Below are 19,744 nucleotides of genomic sequence, written 5' to 3'. Positions count from 1 at the left end.
CATTTCATTTTGTTTGAAGCTTTTTCAACAAAATGTTCAATCATTCATGTATATTATTTATTGATATTTAATATGACAAAGAAACATGATTTCATTGTAAATGTACTCTTAACAGAATTCCATAATTTGAACTATCTACATTCATCCGGTCAAATTGTTATGTTTTTATGCCCCTGGTAGGGTGGCATATAGCTGTTGAACTGTCCGTCAGTCTTTTTGTCCGTCTGAAAACTTAAACATTGCCCATAACTTTTGCAATATTGAAGATAGCAACTTAATATTTGGCATGCATGTGTATCTCATGGAGCTGCACATTTTGAGTGGTGAGATGTCAAGGTCATCCTTCAAGGTAAAAAAAAAGGTCAAATATATGGCTTCAAAGCGGCGCAATAGGGGGCATTGTGTTTCTGACAAACACATCTCTTGTTATTTCCAATGATTGAATATTCAAAACTTTGATACTTTTTTATATGACTCTTTTATGTGTTAATAACGATGAGTACTAAATTGGTCAAATCATAATCACCAAATATCATTTTCAAAATAATTTTCATCTGCTTAGGGTTTTTGTACGCATCACACAGCTATAGATATCCATTACTGCCTTTAGCTGTAAGAAACTGACATATTCGATTAGTTGGCATTTAGTTCATCAAGGCTGTATTTGTATTGGTAAAGTTGGTTTAAACACTATTTATTTAGTACATTGAAAGTACATGTAAGCAATACAATACAAACATACATATTATTTTCGAACAACATGTATAATAATACAATATAATAATAGCATGCCCCCAATTTTAAAAGCAAATCTTAAGTGTAGAAAAGAAAAAACGCAATCAGTTGTAAGATTACCATAATAAACGCCCCCTCCCTTGTAAATGCCCTCTTTTTATGTCCCCCCCCCCCCTACTATAGTGGGGAACATAGTTTTTGCCCTGCCTGTTGGTTTGTTTGTTTGCGCCAACTTTAACATTTGCAATAACTTTAGCAATATTGAAGATAGCAACTTGATATTTGGCATGCATGTGTATCTCATGGAGCTGCACATTTTGAGTGGTGAAAGGTCAAGGTCATCCTTCAAGGTCAAAGGTAAAATATATAGCTTCACAGCGGCGCAAAAGGGGACATAGTGTTTCTGACAAACACATAGCTTGTTTAGCAATGTATTTGAAGTATATGCCAACTGATGCTTTTGTTTGCTCAATGCAAATATTTGCTTTAGGTTATAGGTAGTCTTGGACTGAAATGTTCCCCCCCCCCCCCCTTGAACGTGTTTATAAAGCAGTCCGTTATAACAACTAGGGTTTGTTGCCTATACAGTGAATGTTACTTGTATCATGACCACAGATAAAAACTGAGCATTTGAGTGAAGAGTAGTCTCTTTTTTTTAAATAATAAAAACAAAGAATAAATGCATTGTATCGGATTGAAGACTTAGATTTAAAAATGGTAACAAAATGGCTCATTTTAACTGTATCATTTTTTATGCCCCCGGATCGAAAGATCGGGGTTTATTGTTTTTGGCCTGTCTGTCTGTCTGTCATTGTGTCGGTCAGTCATTGTATGTGTGTGTCACAAAACTTTAACCTTGGTTAAACTTTTATAACTTTTGCAATATTGAAGATAGCAACTTCATATTTGGCATGCATGTGTATCTCATGGAGCTGCACATTTTGAGTGGTGAAAAGTCAAGGTCAAGGTCATCCTTCAAGGTCAAAGGTCAAATATCATTGTATTTTTATTTCCTAAAACTTTAACCTTTGTTAAAGTTTGGTCATAACTTTTTTAATATTGAACTTAGCAACTTGATAATTGGCATGCATGTGTATCTCACGGAGCTGCACAATTTGAGTGGTGAAAGGTCAAGGTCCAGTGTTTTTTTATGGCAATTTCGGGGCCGATATTCGGCCCCATTCCCCTCAAAAAAAGAGTATATATTTTTCCCCCATTTTGTAAAAAAATCCCCTCCAGAAGTTAAAAAAAAAAAAAAAAAAAAAGTTTTTTTTTTTTTTTTTTTTTAGAAAGAACTGTCTCATAATCATGATAAATTTATCTTAAATTTATTTAATAAACAGCTAAAACGTATATAGCTATAATTTATATTATTTTGAATAATTATAAAGAGTTGTATTAAATAGTTTTTCCCAAATCAGTGGACTTTTCACATTATTTGCATTTTTCTCCCAAAAATGGCAAAGAAAAGGCCTGATGTATCTATATTGCGTCAATATTTGTTGATTAAATCATTCCACTTTGGTCCATTTTATTGATAAAAAATGCTCAAATTTGGCATTTTATCGATTTGAAAGATCCCAATTAAACTCAAAATGGCTAAGAAAAACTGAGACAGTGCATGAAGGCTGAACTGTCTGAAACTTAAATGTGGAAAAAATCATTTATATATATTTTAATTTTAAGAAAAAGGACAAAGACATTCAGCTGTGAATATTATATTCATACAAACATGTGTATTAATATAATAAATATCATAACATATAAACAAGTGAATTTTTAATTTTCCCCTTTTCCTAAAAACGACGCATTTTTTCCCCTTTGGACGGGCCCCGCCACCTTTCCCCTATAAGTGAAAAAAAACACTGAGGTCATCCTTCAAGGTCAAAGGTCAAATTTATGGCTTCAAAGCGGCACAATAGGGAGCATTGTGTTTCTGACAAACACATCTCTTGTTTAATAATAAAACAAAGAATAAATGTATTGTATCAGATTGAATACTAAGATTTAAGAATGGTAATAAAATGGCTAATTTTAACTGTAGCAAAAATTAAATATATTGGCAAAAATGGGTGGCGAAAGAAAGAAACTGACTGATCTAGTTAAATTAATTAATGCATTCTCATAAAACCCAAAACAACAGATTTGACTTAAATAAATTGAACCTTGAAGGCAGAAGAAATTGTTTCCAAAAACAAATGTCACATCATGATTCAGAGTTTGTATTCTCACAAGTTTGTAGACCTTTAATTACTTAATTATTTTGTTTGTGCCTATTACATGGAAATACTAAAATAAAGCCGATAACCAACTGATGGTTTGACTTTGTGACAGTGATGAAATATCCATTGGCTTACATATGCCCGTTGTTTTTAGGTCATTAAAGGGGCCTTTTCACAGATTTTGGCATGTTTTGAAGTTTGTCATTAAATGCTTTATATTGATAAATGTAAACATTACATTTTAAAAGCTCCAGTAAAAAATCAAAAATATAATTTAAAAAAGGAAAAAAAAGTAGCCCGCAGCAGGGCTCGAACCAGTGACCCCCAGAATCCTAAAGTAAAAACGCACTAGCCAACTGAGCTATCCTGCTAAGCATACCTAAGATGCATATTTTATACCTTATATAAGCAATCTTCGTAGTTTCACAAATTTAAACGACAACAACAGAACTCTCCAAATTATTCAATTGTTTCGCATTGCAACGCTTTATAATTTTTAGGTTTTTAAATCGTCAAAAGATACATATAATGGCTATATAAGACCATGGCAAATGTTCAGCAATACTGTTTCCTCACAAATATCATAACTAAACTGAAAATTTGCGAATCTGAAACAACTTTTTTCAATTTTGTCAATTTACCGAACCGTGAAAAGATCCCTTTAACCTGATGACATGTAGAACTAGGTTTAAGTTTGTTTATTGAACTTTAATAAATTATATATTGTGTGTTGTTGCTTTGCAATATTGCAAGTCATTGATGACAAGTTAACAAGGAAATAAGTATTAATTTTTTTAACAACATAAGGAAATACCTTATTTCAAGTTATTTGCGTTGAAATTTTATTAATCAGTAAATATGAGTTTAACACATATATTTTAACATGAGAACAAATGGTTTAAAAAGGTTATTCGTTTCTGCATGATACATGTAAATACCGGTAGAAAGCGCTTCAAACTATGTCATGTACCATCGACTCAATTAGAGGAAAAAACTTATGATTATAATGTAAAAAAGGAAGAGCAAGGTCTCAGAGTCACGCAAGCTGCGGAGGGGCAGGGCATACATGTTGTTTTTGTTTAACATCTCTTGTTAAACATTAGAGATACACATTTTATAACTGTTTTAAATTTACTTTTTGAAAATGGACCATGATAATGTTTCATGACTTCCCAATAACCTACAATGCCTAAAGTGCTTCAAGGTCTGAATGAAAACATTAGGGCACTGGCAAGTACTAATTAACCTTGGTAGAAAACTCCCTTCTTACATGGGGAAAGATTAATGTTTGGTACACCTGGTCTGTGTCTGCAAATAGAATGGTGGGCTAAAATGGGGAAGGACTGGGTTTTTAGAGAGGAGTCCTGTAGAAAAGTCTCACAGCAGGTGTGTGTTATTGCCAACCAGCCTGCTGATTAAATGATGTTTTTATATACGAAGAAAAACAAACCAGAATAATGAATGGGCAGACCCTCATTTGTTTATGATTTATGTGTGCCTGTTTTGTCACTGATTTAAACCTGTACTGAATGTAAAGTTTTCTTGCAAGAGAATTATTGTGTTGTTTATCATTTGTCACATTTGACAATTGGAACAGTTTCCACTCGCGACAGAAATATAAGGTTATAGTAAGTGTGTTAAATAAGAAAATAAACTAGCACAAACTGTTGTACTGCCAAAACATGTCTATCTCAGTTTTATGATTGAAGATGAAGGTTGAGATTGGGAAAGAAAGAAAATAATGGGGCATTTCAAAATTGGGGTTGCAATATGAATATTGATTAAGGCACTGATGATAATTCCAGACTTCCTAGTGTAAACAAATTCAAACAGATTTGGAAGTCATTCATGTCTTTATCATACTTACATGTATCTGACAATTTTTTGATCTCATATAAAGAACAAACCTTAGTTTCTCTTTCATTAAGGTTTTAACCTTAAATCAACATAAACCAATGTCATTTCCACTGTTGCATACATGTGTCTGTTATAAATCTTGTATGTGGATTTTCAAGCAATTTATTTAGTGGTTAAACCATTTCTTAGATAAAAACTAATTGTATAGGGAATAATCAGACTTCTGAAAACCCACTGAGCAGTATTCAATGGCAACAGGGAGAAGTACATGTAGCAAGATAAATTCTGGAGTACCTGGTGATAAGTTAATAATTATTCCAGGATTTATTTCAAGATTTATGCTCAAAATTAGAAATTCAAATGTTTACTTCTAAACTTTGCTGTATTGTATTTTGGAGCAAATCTGACCGAAACTAATGTATAAGTATTTTATTCATGCTTATAAATACTATAAAATCATGTGTAGTTTCGGGATTTTGTGTTAGAGGGGTCGGAAACTAAAACCCCACAACACACAGCACATAACATGCAATATCACATACTGGGCACATACATTAAAACAGTACTAGAAACAACCTACATGTACATGTACATTAATTTTTATATGCATTATAGTTTCACCCTTGGCCGGCGGGCAGCGTCCACAGCAGTGTCTGCTCTCTAATTCAAATAGTTTTCATCTGATCTTCACCAAACTTGGTCAGACATAATTGTGTCTAGACAATATCTAGGTCAAGTTCGGATATGGGTCATGCCGGGACAAAAACTAGGTCACGTGGTCACTTAGTGCATTTTAAGGATTAAGCATGGTGTCCGCTCTCTAATTGAAGTAGTTTTCACCCGATCTTCACCAAATTTGGTCAGAAGTTGTGTCTAGATGATATGTAGGTCAAGTTCAAATTCGGGTCATGCCGGGTCAAAAACTAAGTCACGAGGTTACTTAGCGCATTTCAAGAATTTAGCATGTTGTCCACTCTCTAATTGAAGTAGTTTTCATCTGATCTTCACCTAATTTGGTCAGAAGTTGTGTCTAGATGATATGTAGGTCAAGTTCGAATATGGGTCATGCCGGGTCAAAAACAAGGTCACGAGGTCACATGGTGCATTTCAAGCATTTAGCATGGTGTCCGCTCTCTAATTGGAGAAGTTTTCATCTGATCTTCACCAAATTTAGTCAGATGTTACATCTAAATGATCTCTAGGTCAAGTTCAAATATGGGTCATGCTGGGTTAATAACTAGGTCTTTGGGTCACTTAGTGCATTTCAAGCATTGAGCATGATGTCCAAAACTTTCGAACGGGCGTATCTTGTGACAGTTTGGCACTCTTGTTGTTGATTTTGTTGATAGTCCAGTAATTTAAAAACCAGACAAGTTTAAGAAACAAACAGTTATTCACGATGTTTATTTTTTTAAGATCAAATTCAAGGCATGAAAGACAATCATATTTAATGCTATACGTAATGTACACAAATACATGTAAATCCTTGGTTTGTTTTTTCAAGCGCGATTCTACTCTACTGAGCGTGCAATGTCTACTTGCATGTACATCTAGCTTGCACTTGACATTTCTCTATTTTGCATTTTATTATTCATAAGCAATACACCCATGACTCAACCTAGAATAACACACTACAGAAAAATGCAATTTCATTTACCAATGGCTGAGATTTTGTTTAGAATAATGGATATTCAAAATAGAGAAAAGATTGAATCATGCTTTCACTTAATAAGGCATCAATCAAAGTAGCTTTATTTTATGTATCATTGTTCTGATTTTTAGACATTTGTTCTTACGTATGCCATTACGCACAATTGACCTGTTTTTCATTCATTATCAGTGTTTTGTTGTCTATTTTCAGGTTTTTGGATACGCGGCACAAAGGGCACTACAGAGTTTATAATTTGTAAGTGCAAAATATTGTGGTCACTTGTATTATTAAGTTATGCTGTGTTTATTGTTTTTTGACAATTTATTACTCAGTTAAACTATAAACTCAGATTTATGTAAGATTTGAAAACCCTGTGGTAACACATTTGTTAATTGAAATCTAAATTGCAGATATATTTTCAGTACATGCAAAATGCAAATCACCAACTCTTCGTCATTTTGTTAAAAAGTGCGTAACTGTTGACTCCTTATGCACAACTCTCTTTTATATCAATTGAAGATTCTGAGATCAGAACAAGCTTATCATTTGATCAAGGCCATTATGCAAAACTTGGGAAATGAGCCAAGTCGTAGACTGGTGGGAAAACTTCATGATAAAACTTCTTTGAAAACAAATACATGCACTTTAGGTCATAGTGCGATATTTTGAAAGATTATGCCAATTCGAAAATTTCTAAATGATTTTAGTAACTTCATCTTAATGTTGAATGGTTAGTCTTCAGAAACATTAATGTTAACATCTTTCACCAAGTATTGCCATGTCTTTGCCAAATCTTTTAGAAGTACTCTAGACCATCTTGGCAGGTTTTGATTAGTTAATTTGTCCGATTATTATTATGTTTTTATGCCCCCAGTAGGGTGGCATATAGCATTTGAACTGTCTGTCCGTCATTACGTCCGTCAGTCCATCCGAAAACTTAAAAATTGGCAATAACTTTTGCAATATTGAACATAGCAACTTGATATTTGGCATGCATGTGTATCTCATGTAGCTGCACATTTTTAGTGGTGAAAGGTCAAGGTAATCCTTCAAGGTCAAAAGTCAAACAATACAATCCACGAAAGTAATAAGCTTTAAAAGAGATAATTTCTAAACCTGCCAAATGATATATTGAAATTTTAAAGCGGCGCAATAGGGAACATTGTGTTTCTGACCAACTCATCTCTTGTTTAATAGTTAGAAATGCATACGTAATTTGTGTTGTGGAATTAAAAACCATTGTTGTAAATGTAATTAGCCAAAACATATCAATTATCAGTTTATGTACAAGTAACTACATCCAAGTATCAATGTTAATTACTCTTTCTAAATGAACAGAAACAAATAAAATGATATTAATCACCTACTAATGATCAATCAGTTCAATTAACTGCTTTCCTGTTTGAGCTCGTCTTGAAACTACTGTTTCCGTTTCAAATTATATTGTCATGTGCATTGTTAAAGTTTGTATTTCCTAATGTCACTGAGATGAATTCTGTGTTACATTAACACGAACAAGGCAGATTCCATCTTGGTAAAGCAAAAGGTTTGAACATAAAAAAATTGATTGTTAAAAATATTTTAATCTTAATAAAAGATTTTGGTTCATCAAGATAATGAATTCAGGTGGATTTTTTAAACACCCATTTAAAAGTTGGGGTATTATTAAAACCCCTGCTGCTGGTAGAACGAAGTCCGCTGGTAGTATCCTGGAGAACTGTTCGCTCTTTACTAATACAGTTTGAATTGGATCAGTATGAAACTTTGCGATACTGTTTGTGGGCATACTTTCTTGGACTAAGTCACTAACTAGCCAGATGCATGAAGCACTTCTGAATTGTGGCCCCTGAATTATATAAACAACCAAATTAATCTGCTCCTCTTTTAACTCAATCAGTTTAAATGGGATCATTATAAAACTTGGTAAAAATCAAATATTTTTTAACCTTATAATCATCAAACTTGATCAATATATTCCAGACCTTTTGCGCAGTCATATTTTGTTACAAAGAAGAGGGGGTATATTGCTTTGCACATGTCGGTCCGTCGGTCCGTCCACCAGGTGGTTTCCGGATGAGAACTCAAGAACGCTTAGGCCTAGGATCATGAAACTTCATAGGTATATTGATCATGACTCGCAGATGACCCCTATTGATTTTGAGGTCACTAGGTCAAAGGTCAAGGTCACGGTGACCTGAAATAGTAAAATGGTTTCCGGATGATAACTCAAGAATGCTTATGCCTAGGATCATGAAACTTGATAGTTAGATGGATCATGACTTGCAGATGACCCCTATTGATTTTCAGGTCACTAGGTCAAAGGTCAAGGTCAAGGTGACCCGAAATAGTAAAATAGTTTCGGGATGATAACTCAAGAACGCTTATGCCTAGGATCATGAAACTTCATAGGTAGATTGATAATGACTGGTAGATTGATAATGACTGGCAGATGACCCCTATTGATTTTCAGGTCACTAGGTCAAAGTTCAAGGTCACGGTGACCCAAAATAGTAAAATGGTTTCCGGATGATAACTCAATAACGCTTATGCCAAGGATCATGAAACTTCATAGGTACATGGATCATGACTTGCAGATGACCCCTATTGATTTTCAGGTCACTAGGTCAAAGGTCATGGTCACGGTGACCCGAAATAGTTAAATGGTTTCCGGATGATAACTCAAGAACGCTTATTCCTAGGATCATGAAACTTGATAGGTAGATTGATCATGACTCGCAGTTGACCCCTATTGATTTTCAGGTCACTATATCAAAGGTCAAGGTCATGGTGACCCGAAATAGTAAAATGGTTTCCGGGTGATAACTCAAGAACGCTTATGGCTTCGATCGTGAAACTTCATAGGTACATTGATCATGACTCGCAGATGACCCCTATTGATTTTGAGGTCACTTGATCAAAGGTCAAAGTCATGGTGACCCGAAATAGTAAAATGGTTTCTGGATGATAACTCAAGAACACTTATGCCTAGGATCATGAAACTTCATAGGTACATTGATCATGACTCGCAGATGACCCCTACAGATTTTCAGGTCACTAGGTCAAAGGTCAAGGTCACGGTGACCCGAAATTATCATAATTGCATAATAAACGTCTAGTTCATTGTTACTCACTGTATGAAGTCTGTGTCAGGGATATGTGTTAAAGCTATTAAAAAATGTACATACATAGCTATAATATGATAATAATACAGGCTTTTATGAAAAACAAACTAATTTATCTGCAGGTGTTCAGAAAGAGTTTATGATGGCTGCAAGTTCCATAATCGTGTTGTGCTTTTCCCATTTGACGATCACCACCCTCCACCCATTGAGCTGATCAGGCCATTTTGTGATGACCTTGATGCATGGCTGATGATGGACGAGAAAAATATAGCTGCAATTCACTGTAAGGCAGGCAAGGTTAGTGCATGGCCAATAGAACATAGCTGCAATTCACTGTAAGGCAGGCAAATTGAACATAGCTGCCATTCACTGTAAGGCAGCAGGGCCCTCACACTACTTTGGGGGAAGGGGTCCGCAGCCCTTAGGAGGGGGAATTTTCGCGGTGTTTTCCTTTTTGGGGGATTTTTTTACTTACTCTCTCATTATTTCATGTGTACATGTTTGCACTATATTCATTGCATTTTTCATAATTTAGTATGTTTGAAAAGATTAAATTGAACTAGAATTGAGATATAATAATCATGAGACACATCTTTCTATTAAAAAAAAAAAAAAAAAAAAAATTTTTTTTTTTTTTTTTGTAGGGGGAATTTTTCCCCCCAAAAGGGGAATAAAGTATACTTTTCAGGTGGGGGACTGCCGCCGAAATTCGGCGGCAGATTTGATAGATTGAGGGCCCTGGGCAGGCACGGTTAGTACATGACCCATAAAACATAGCTGCCATTCACTGTAAGGCAGACAAGGTTAGTATATGACCAATTGAACCTAGCTTACATTCACTGCTAAGCCAACTAGTTGACACATTTCCCATAAAACATACATGTAGCTTGAGAACACCCACATCAAAATGCATGTTCCTATGTGATGAGTTTAGACAAATGTCTTATGATAAAGTGTTTTGAATCCCTTTGCCAACTAGTACTGGCTGTACATTATTTACTACACTGTAACTCCAATATAGTGCGGTCTTTTATAATGCTGTGTCCAATATAACGAGGGGGGGTCCTTGGATCCCGTTTTTTTCTCCAACCTTCCATACTGATTCAAATCCATGCTATGCAACTTCATGTATTTTCATAAATTCAAAGAAGCCGGCGATCACAGCTTGATTGCTTTATCCATCCGTTTAACTGATTTTAATCGATTATAGGTTAAACGACACTCGACAGCTAATTGCAGTTAATCTGTTGTGTAATGTCAATAAAGGTGTGAAAACTCGCGAGTCAGTGTTTATTACATGTATTCCCTATCAGAGCGGTTCGGTGCGCTAATTTCAATAAGGTAAGTGCAAGCGGAATAATTATCAAATTAAAGTTATTTAAAACGATTACCTGTTTATGTTTTGTATTTATCGTGTATTGTATTTCATTGTATAAACTATGGCTGTGTAAGTGTGTTATCGTTTATTATATGCTACACATGCTTGATAAATAAAAATATCTTTGTGTGTGTTTAATGTTTCAGTACGTATACGAAAAATAAATTTAAAAATCCTGACGATTTATTTACATGCTAACGCAATGTAATAGTTAACAGAGATGCACTTAAATTTTTGCCCGTTATCAGAAAGTCCACGGAAAGCACGTTTTTTACATGCTGCGTATGAGGCAATAAAACATTTCTTTGTACATGTATCGTATTGCATTCAATCTAAATTTAAATTCGCTCATCCAATGAAAGCTGTGTCCCATAATGCACTGTACTAATTTTTCTGAAAAATGGCGTATGCATATGAATTTATTTACGAAGTTTGTAAACATATTTCTTGTCATAAATGTTAAACATTATTTTTTCATAAGTGATTTAATTATATTGGATTATCGGATAAATGTGCACATTAGAAAAGCGGTATGTGTACTGTTATCGTTCAATTCGGTTTATATGCATGTATTTGCCGATGACAACACAGCATAACGATACACAGGACCTATATTATCGTCTATACTTTACCTGTTTTTATAGCCCCTTAAATAAATAAGCTCCAAACTTATAACGCTGTCCGTTTATAACGCTGTTGCGTGGCTTGGACCCCGTTATCCGCGTTATATTGGAGTTACAGTGTATCATCAACCATGTACAATATTAACGATAACCATGTATGTTATCATGTATCTTAAGTCTTTTAAACACTTGATTTTGAAACATTTTGTGCCATTTACTGTCTATTATTGATTCTTTCGTTGTGAAGAATGTTTAATGTTTCAATCTGTATACTGCTACATAAGACATGTATTTTACATGGTTTGTCTTGATTTTTGTGAAAGATTATCAGATGTCCTAAGATATGGTTGAATGTTTATGCATTTTCAGTTGTTGTACTGTCTGATTCATGTTGGGAGTATGTTATTGTATGGCTAGATATCTGATAGTGAAGATATCAGGTTCATCATAATTTCAACTTGCAAGGATTTATTACAAATTTGAAATGCAGTCATTTATGACCCATGGCTATCAGTTGTTAATACACTAAATCATCTAAAAGGGTGTGCAAGAAAGACAGAATTCTTATTATGAATGTACTTTTAAATTACTTCCTCAAAAGCAAATCAAAATTTATTTATATCTTAATGTAATTAATTGATACCTTTCATAAAATGCCAGCTAATTAAGTCATTGACAGTTATTTAGTAAATTGTTGGCAATTAAGTCAATGTCAGTTTGTGGCGTGAGTTAATTACAGTCACTTTTGTTTGTTCCAAATCATATTTCCAATCTAAAAGCATATTTCTGAATTAAAATGTAAATACAAATTTTTCTTAAAAATTCCTTATTGATATTTGTGAAGCTTTGTTAAAGCAGTCCCAAAAATTTACTAGATAACACAATAATATATTCATTTGAATAACATAACCTTCATTTGGCATCATAGCCTAATTTATCACAGGAAGTGCATGGATAGAGCAGCTGACGTAAGAAATCTTGTAGTCACATTGAAGTAATGTTTTAAAATTATTATGTTACTATTCACTGGGGTGTAAAATATCTCAGGCTATGAGGATACGAAAGTTAGAAACCCCACCTGCCTATATTTGTATTAAGTCCATATAAGGAAGTATGGGTGAACAGGTTTCTCTACCTAGCAAAATATGTATTTGAAGCAGAACCTTATATGGTAATATAACCACAGAAGATTATTCATTTTCAATGAGTTTACAGGCCATTTAATACAGGTGTAACATTTTGCAGAAAAGATCGACATGTTTTTATGCCCCTACTAAGTGGCAAGGAGTAAGCATGGCACTTTTCCGTCTTGTAGCGTGTGTTTTGAATTACCATTTACTAAGTTGTTAATCTTGCTCAAACTTCAACAGTTTACGGACCTTTATGTTTAGATCATTAAAAAAGGACTTTGGTCTGCAATAATTTTTATAAGACTTTTTAATGAAAATCTGATGTAAATTTATCTTTCTTATATTCAAGTAACGTACGGTAGATGTGTATTTCGAAACTATGAACATGTTTTCAGTATGACTTAACAATAATTGCTTAATTTGCAATTTCTGCTCTGAATAGCTGATTTGCCATATTTAAAAGTACAGTATCATTAAACTTTAAAAGTCCCAGTTCACGGAATAGATTGTTGTTATCTCGACTGTTTTCAGAGAAAATCCGAGGTATTGTCATAGCCAGCTCGTCGTCAGCGGTCCGCTGGTGTTGTGCTGAAACCTTTACATTGGCTCTAAAATCAAAGTGCTTCCACCTACAACTTTGAAACTTTATATGTGGATGCACCTTGATGATTTCTACATGCCGCACCCATTTTGTGGTAGTCAAAGGTCAAGGTCACAGTGACCTCTAAAAAAATCAAAAAAATCTGACAAGCTTTCATTTATTAGCTCATCTATTTATTTATTTTTTTAATTATGAGCTATTGTCATCACTTTGGCGTCGGCGTCCCGTTAAGTTTTGCGTTTAGGTCCACTTTTCTCATAAAGTATCAATGCTATTGCATTCAAACTTGGTACACTTACTTACTATCATGAGGGGACTGGGCAGGCAAAGTTAGATAACTCTGGCTTGCATTTTGACAGAATTATGTGCCCTGTTTATACTTAGAAAATTGAAAATTTTGGTTAAGTTTTGTGTTTAGGTCCATTTTATTCCTTAAGTATCAAAGCTATTGCTTTCATACTTGCAACACTAACTATCATAAGGGGACTGTGCAGGCAAAGTTATGTAACTCTGACTGGCATTTTGACTGAATTATGTGCCTTTTTTATACTTAGAAAATTGAAAATTTGGTTAAGTTTTGTGTTTAGGTCCACTTTTTTCCTAAAGTATTAAAGCTATTGCTTTCATACTTGCAACACTTACTAACTATCGTAAGGGGACTGTGCAGACAAAGTTATGTAACTCTGACTCTGGAATTATGGGCCCTTAATACTTGAAAATTTGGTTAAGTTTTGTGTTTTGGTACACTTTACCCCTAAAGTATCATAGATGTTGCTTTCATACTGTGAACACTCGCAAACTATCATAAGGGGACATTAAATGATAAGTTGCATAACGTTGTCATTTTTACGGTATTATGGCCCTTTTTTGACTTAGTAACTTTGAATATATGGTTACATTATGTGTATAGATCCACTTTACTTCTAAAGTATCAATGCTTTTGCTTTTAAATTTTAAATACTTTCATGCTATCATGAGGGTACTGTACATGGCAAGTTTTTTACCTTGATCATTGAATGACCTTGACTCTCAAGGTCTAATTATTAAATTTTGCTAAAATTGCCATAACTTCTTTATTTATGATTCGATTCGATTGATACTTTGACAAAACAACTCTTACCTGACATACCACAATAGAATCCACCCAAACCATGCCCCCCCCCCCCCCCCCCCCCCCGAATCCCCCCTCAATTCCCCCCCCCCCCCATTATTTTATTTTTATGCCCCCCCTTCGAAGAAGAGGGGGTATATTGCTTTGCTCATGTTTGTCTGTCGGTCGGTCCGTCCACCAGGTGGTTGTCAGACGATAACTCAAGAACGCTTGGGCCTAGGATCATGAAACTTAATAGGTACATTGATCATGACTTGCAGATGACCCCTATTGATTTTGAGGTCACTAGGTCAACGGTCAAGGTCACGGTGACCAGAAATAGTAAAAGGGTTTTGAATGATAACTCAAGAACACATACGCCTAGGATCTTGAAACTTCATAGGTAGATTGATCATGACTTGCAGATGACCCCTATTGATTTTGAGGTCACTAGGTCAAAGGTCAAGGTCACGGTGACCCGAAATAGTAAAATGGTTTCCGGATGATAACTCAAGAACGCATACGCCTAGGATCATGAAACTTCATGGGTAGATTGATCATGACTCGCAGATGACCCCTATTGATTTTGAGGTCAATAGGTCAAAGGTCAAGGTCACGGTGACCCGAAATAGTAAAATGGTTTTCGGATGATAACTCAAGAACCCATACGCCTAGGATCATGAAACTTCATAGGTAGATTGATCATGACTTGCAGATGACCCCTATTGATTTTGAGGTCACAAGGTCAAAAGTCAAGGTCACGGTGACCCGAAATAGTAAAATGATTTTCGGATGATAACTCAAGAACGCTTTTGCCTAGGATCATGACACTTCATAGGTACATTGATCGTGACCCGCAGATGACCCCTATTGATTTTCAGGTCACTAGGTCAAAGGTCCAGGTCACAGGTCACAGTGACAAAAATCGTATTCACACAATGGCTGCCACTACAACGGACAGCCCATATGGGGGGCATGCATGTTTTACAAACAGCCCTTGTTTTAAATAAAGTATATCTAATAAATGACCACCACACCCTCATACTATACCCCCCCCCCCCCCCCCAAAAAAAAAAAAAAATTTAATGCCCCCGGTAGGGTGGCATATAGCAGTTGAACTGTCCGTCAGTATGTCAGTCAGTCTGTCCGTCCGTCCGAAAAAAACTTTGACGTTGGCCATAACTTTTTCACTTTTGTAGATAGCAACTTGATATTTGGCATGCATGTGTATCTCATGGAGCTGCACATTTTGAGTGGTGAAAGGTCAAGGTCATCCTTCAAGGTCAAATGTCAAATTTATGGTGTCTGTCCCTCCGAAAACTTTAACATTGGCCACAGCTTTTTAATATTGAAGATAGCAACTTGATATTTGGCATGCATGTGTATCTTATGGAGCTGAACATTTTGAGTGGTGAAAGGTGAAGGTCATCCTTCAAGGTCAAATGTCAAATATATGGCGTCTGTCCGTTCGAAAACTTTAACATTGGCCATAACTTTTTTAATATTGAAGATAGCAACTTGATATTTGCCATGCATGTGTATCTCATGAAGCTGCACATTTTGAGTGGTGGAAGTTCAAGGTCAAGGTCATTCTGTAACGTCATCCTTCAAAATCAAAGGTCAAAAAAAATAATCAAAGCGGCGTTATCATGAAGCTACACATTTTGAGTGGTGGAAGTTCAAGGTCAAGGTCATCCTTCAAGGTCATCCTTCAAGGTCAAAGGTTAAAAAAAAATCTAAGCGGTGTTATCATGAAGCTGCACATTTTGAGTGGTGGAATTTAAAGGTCAAGGTCATCCTTCAAGGTAAAAAAAATATATAAAAATTCAAATCGGCGTTCTCAAGAAGCTGCACATTTTGATTGGTTGAAGTTCAAGGTTATGGCAAGCTGTTCGACGCATAATCCCAAGAAACTAGGTTTGTAATGAGAACCTAGGTTTTCAAATGAGAACCTAGGTTCTCATGAGAATCTAGGTTTTCAAATGAGAACCTAGGTTCTTGTGAAAACCTAGGATACCAAACGAGAACTTAAGTTCTCAGAATGAGAACCTAGGTTCTCATGAGAACCTAAGTTCTATGTGTCTATGAGAACCTAGGTTCTCATGAAAAACCTAGTTTCTCATGAGAACCTAGGTTCTCAAGCGTAAACCAAGGTTTTCAAATGAGAACCTAGGTTCTCATAAAAACCTAGGTTCTCATGAGAAACCTGGTTTCTTGGGATTTCATAAACCTTGGTTCTCATGAGAACCTAGGTTCTCGTGAGAAACCTGGTTTCAGCGGATTTTATAAACCTAGGTTCTCATGAGAAACCTAGTTTCTTGGGATTATGCTTCGAACCGCTTGCCATAATTAACCTCCAGTTGTCTCCCATTGCTTGGTACACGCTGGCGGCATATGTGTAAAATGAATAGAAATAGGCGTTGAAACCGTGAATGTTTTTCCCCAAGAGCATTTTCTGAACAATGTTCAGACAATGCTCAGTAATATTCTACGGTGCCTTCCTCTTGTTCATGTTTCCGTGCATGGGTGTTCTTGAGGAATGAAATTAGTCAAGTAATCGGTCGACATTGGTCTGAACACGTTAATAAAAAATTGAACTGTTTATGAAATACATCTTTAATTGTAAATATTATTTTGAGACTAAAAATTCAGATCGATCGTTACATAATACATTGTTACAGCATTAAATGAGTTTCAAATATTCAGTTCCCTTGTTCGGGCCTCAAACGACTGTACGGTACAGTTTTTTTATTTTAAGTATGTCTGTGACCTACATGAAGGAAGCAATCATGGTATAAAATACAAGTTTTATCTCTATTGATTATGTGTAATAATGTATTATTCAATCGTAAGATATCGGCAACACTGCAAGAAAAACTTATGCGCTAAAGACTTTGCAAACATATTTCAATAACTTGAGATATCTGCAAAAATAAAGTTCTTAACGGCGTGTTTTCATTCTGTCCAGCCAGTGTGTAATCATATGTGAAACCCATTGATCCTGCGCCCTGAATAATATGTGTCCCGTATTCCAAACGAGCAAGTTTACGCCGTCCAACCTGTAATTCTGAAAACCTAGGTTCTCTGAAAAACCTAGGTTCTCAGAGAAACTAGGTTCTCATGAGAACCTAGGTTCTATGAGAACCTTGGTTCTCATAATGAGAACCTAGGTTCATGAACCTAGGTTCTCATGAGAACCTATGTTCTCTGAAAACCTAGGTTCTCAGAGAACCTATGGTTCCCAAATGAAAACCACGGATATGGCAAGCAGTTCGACGCATAATCCCAAGAAACTAGGTTTTTCATGAGAACCTAGGTTCTCATTCTGAGAACCTAGGTTCTCATGAAAACCTAGGTTTTCAAATGAGAAACTAGGTTCTCATGAAAACCTAGGTTCTCATTTGAAAACTTAGGTTCTTGAAGCCATGTGCAATCTTCAAGCGAGAACCTAGGTTCTCATCCTGAGAACCTAGGTTCTCATGAGAAACCTAGTTTCTTGGGATTATGCGTCGAACCGCTTGCCATACAAGGTCATCCTTCAAGGTCAAGGTCATCCTTCAAGGTCAATTTTTTTTTATTCAAAGTGGCTTTCTCATGAAGCTGCACATTTTAAGTGGTGGAAGTTCAAGGTCAAGGTCATCCTTCAAGGTCAAGGTCATCCTTCAAGGTCAAAGGTAAAAAACCCCCATCAAAGTGGCGTTATCATGAAGCTGCACATTTTGAGTTTTGGAAGTTAAAGGTCAAGGTCATCCTTCAAGGTAAAAAAAAAAATTCAAAGGGGCGTTCTCATGAAGCTGCACATTTTGAGTGGTGGAAGTTCAAGGTCAATATCATTCTTCAAGGTCAAGGTCATCCGTCAAGGTCAAAGTTAAATAAAATAATTCAAAGCGGTGTTATCATGAAGCTACACATTTTTAGTAGTGAAAGTTCAAGGTCAAGGTCATCCGTCAAGGTCATCCTTCAAGGTCAAGGTCATCCTTCAAGGTCAAGGTCATCCTTCAAGGTCAAAGGTCAAAAAAAGTTTTTAAAGTGGCGTTATCATGAAGCTGCACATTTTGAGTGGTGGAAAGTAAAGGTCAAGGTCATCCTTCAAGGTAATTTTTATGTCCCCCACTATAGTAGTGGGGGACATATTGTTTTTGCCCTGTCTGTTGGTCTGTTGGTCTGTTGGTTGGTCTGTTGGTTGGTTGGTTTGCGCCAACTTTAACATTTGCAATAACTTTTGCAATATTGAAGATAGCAACTTGATACTTGGCATGCATATGTATCTCATGGAGCTGCACATTTTGAGTGGTGAAAAGTGAAGGTCAAGGTCATCCTTCAAGGTCAAAGGTCAAATATATGGGTCAAAATCGCTCATTTAATGTACACTTTTGCAGTATTTCAATATTCAAGATAGCAACTTGATATTTGGCATGCATGTGTATCTCATAGAGCTGCACATTTTGAGTGGTGAAAGGTCAAGGTCATCCTTCAAGGTCAGATGTCAAATATATGTGGCCAAAATCGTTCATTTTATGAGTACTTTTGCAATATTGAAGATAGCAACTTGATATTTGGCATGCATGTGTATCTCATGGAGCTGCACATTTTGAGTGGTGAAAGGTCAAGGTCATCCTTCAAGGTCAGAGGTCAAATATATGTGGCCCAAATCGCTAATTTTATGAATACTTTTGCAATATTGAAGATAGCAACTTGATATTTGGCATGCATGTGTATCTCATGGAGCTGCATATTTTTAGTGGTGAAAGGTCAAGGTCAAGGTCATCCTTCAAGGTCAGAGGTCAAATATATGTGGCCCAAATCGCTAATTTTATGAATACTTTTGCAATATTGAAGATAGCAACTTGATATTTGGCATGCATGTGTATCTCATGGAGCTGCACATTTTTAGTGGTGAAAGGTCAAGGTCAACGTCATCCTTCAATGTCAAATATATGGGTCAAAATTGCTCATGTAATGTCACTTCTGCAATATTGAAGCTAGCAATTTTATATTTGAAATGCATGTGTATCTCATGAAGCTGCACATTTTGAGTGATGAAGGGTCAAGGTCAAGGTCATCCTACAAGGTCAAACGTCATATAGGGGGACATTGTGTTTCACAAACGCATCTTGTTTTTTATAAAATTTCAAAGCAGCGTTCTCATGAAGCTGCACATTTTGAGTGGTGGAAGTTCAAGGTCAAGGTCATCCTTCAAGGTCAAGGTCATTCTTCAAGGTCAAAGGTCAAAAATAAAATACAATTCAAAGCGGCGTTCTCATGAAGCTGCCCGTTTTGAGTGGTGGAAGTTCAAGTCATTCTTCAAGGTCAAGGTCATCCTTCAAGGTCAAAG

General features: G+C 35.7%; 1 protein-coding gene across 10 annotated transcripts in view; it reads left to right on the top strand.

Annotated features, from left to right (window-relative positions):
- Nucleotides 1-19,744, top strand: part of LOC127868759 (phosphatidylinositol 3,4,5-trisphosphate 3-phosphatase and dual-specificity protein phosphatase PTEN-like) — a 123,281-nt gene that overhangs the window by 80,378 nt on the left and 23,159 nt on the right. For 2 of the 10 annotated variants that reach the window (XM_052410796.1, XM_052410795.1), the window contains exons 3-4: nt 6,676-6,720; nt 9,710-9,884. The exons of 7 other annotated variants lie outside the window; for them this stretch is intronic. In XM_052410796.1, coding sequence (XP_052266756.1) covers nt 6,676-6,720; nt 9,710-9,884 — 220 coding nt within the window. The remainder of the gene's footprint in view (nt 1-6,675; nt 6,721-9,709; nt 9,885-19,744) is intronic. One more of the 10 variants, XM_052410797.1, reaches the window with a different exon arrangement.

The sequence above is a fragment of the Dreissena polymorpha genome, chromosome 2 (genome assembly GCF_020536995.1).
Source record: "Dreissena polymorpha isolate Duluth1 chromosome 2, UMN_Dpol_1.0, whole genome shotgun sequence".
Classification (NCBI taxonomy): Eukaryota; Metazoa; Mollusca; class Bivalvia; order Myida; family Dreissenidae; genus Dreissena; species Dreissena polymorpha.
Note: the sequence above shows the minus strand (reverse complement) of the source record. Positions and strands in the feature narration are given on the sequence as shown.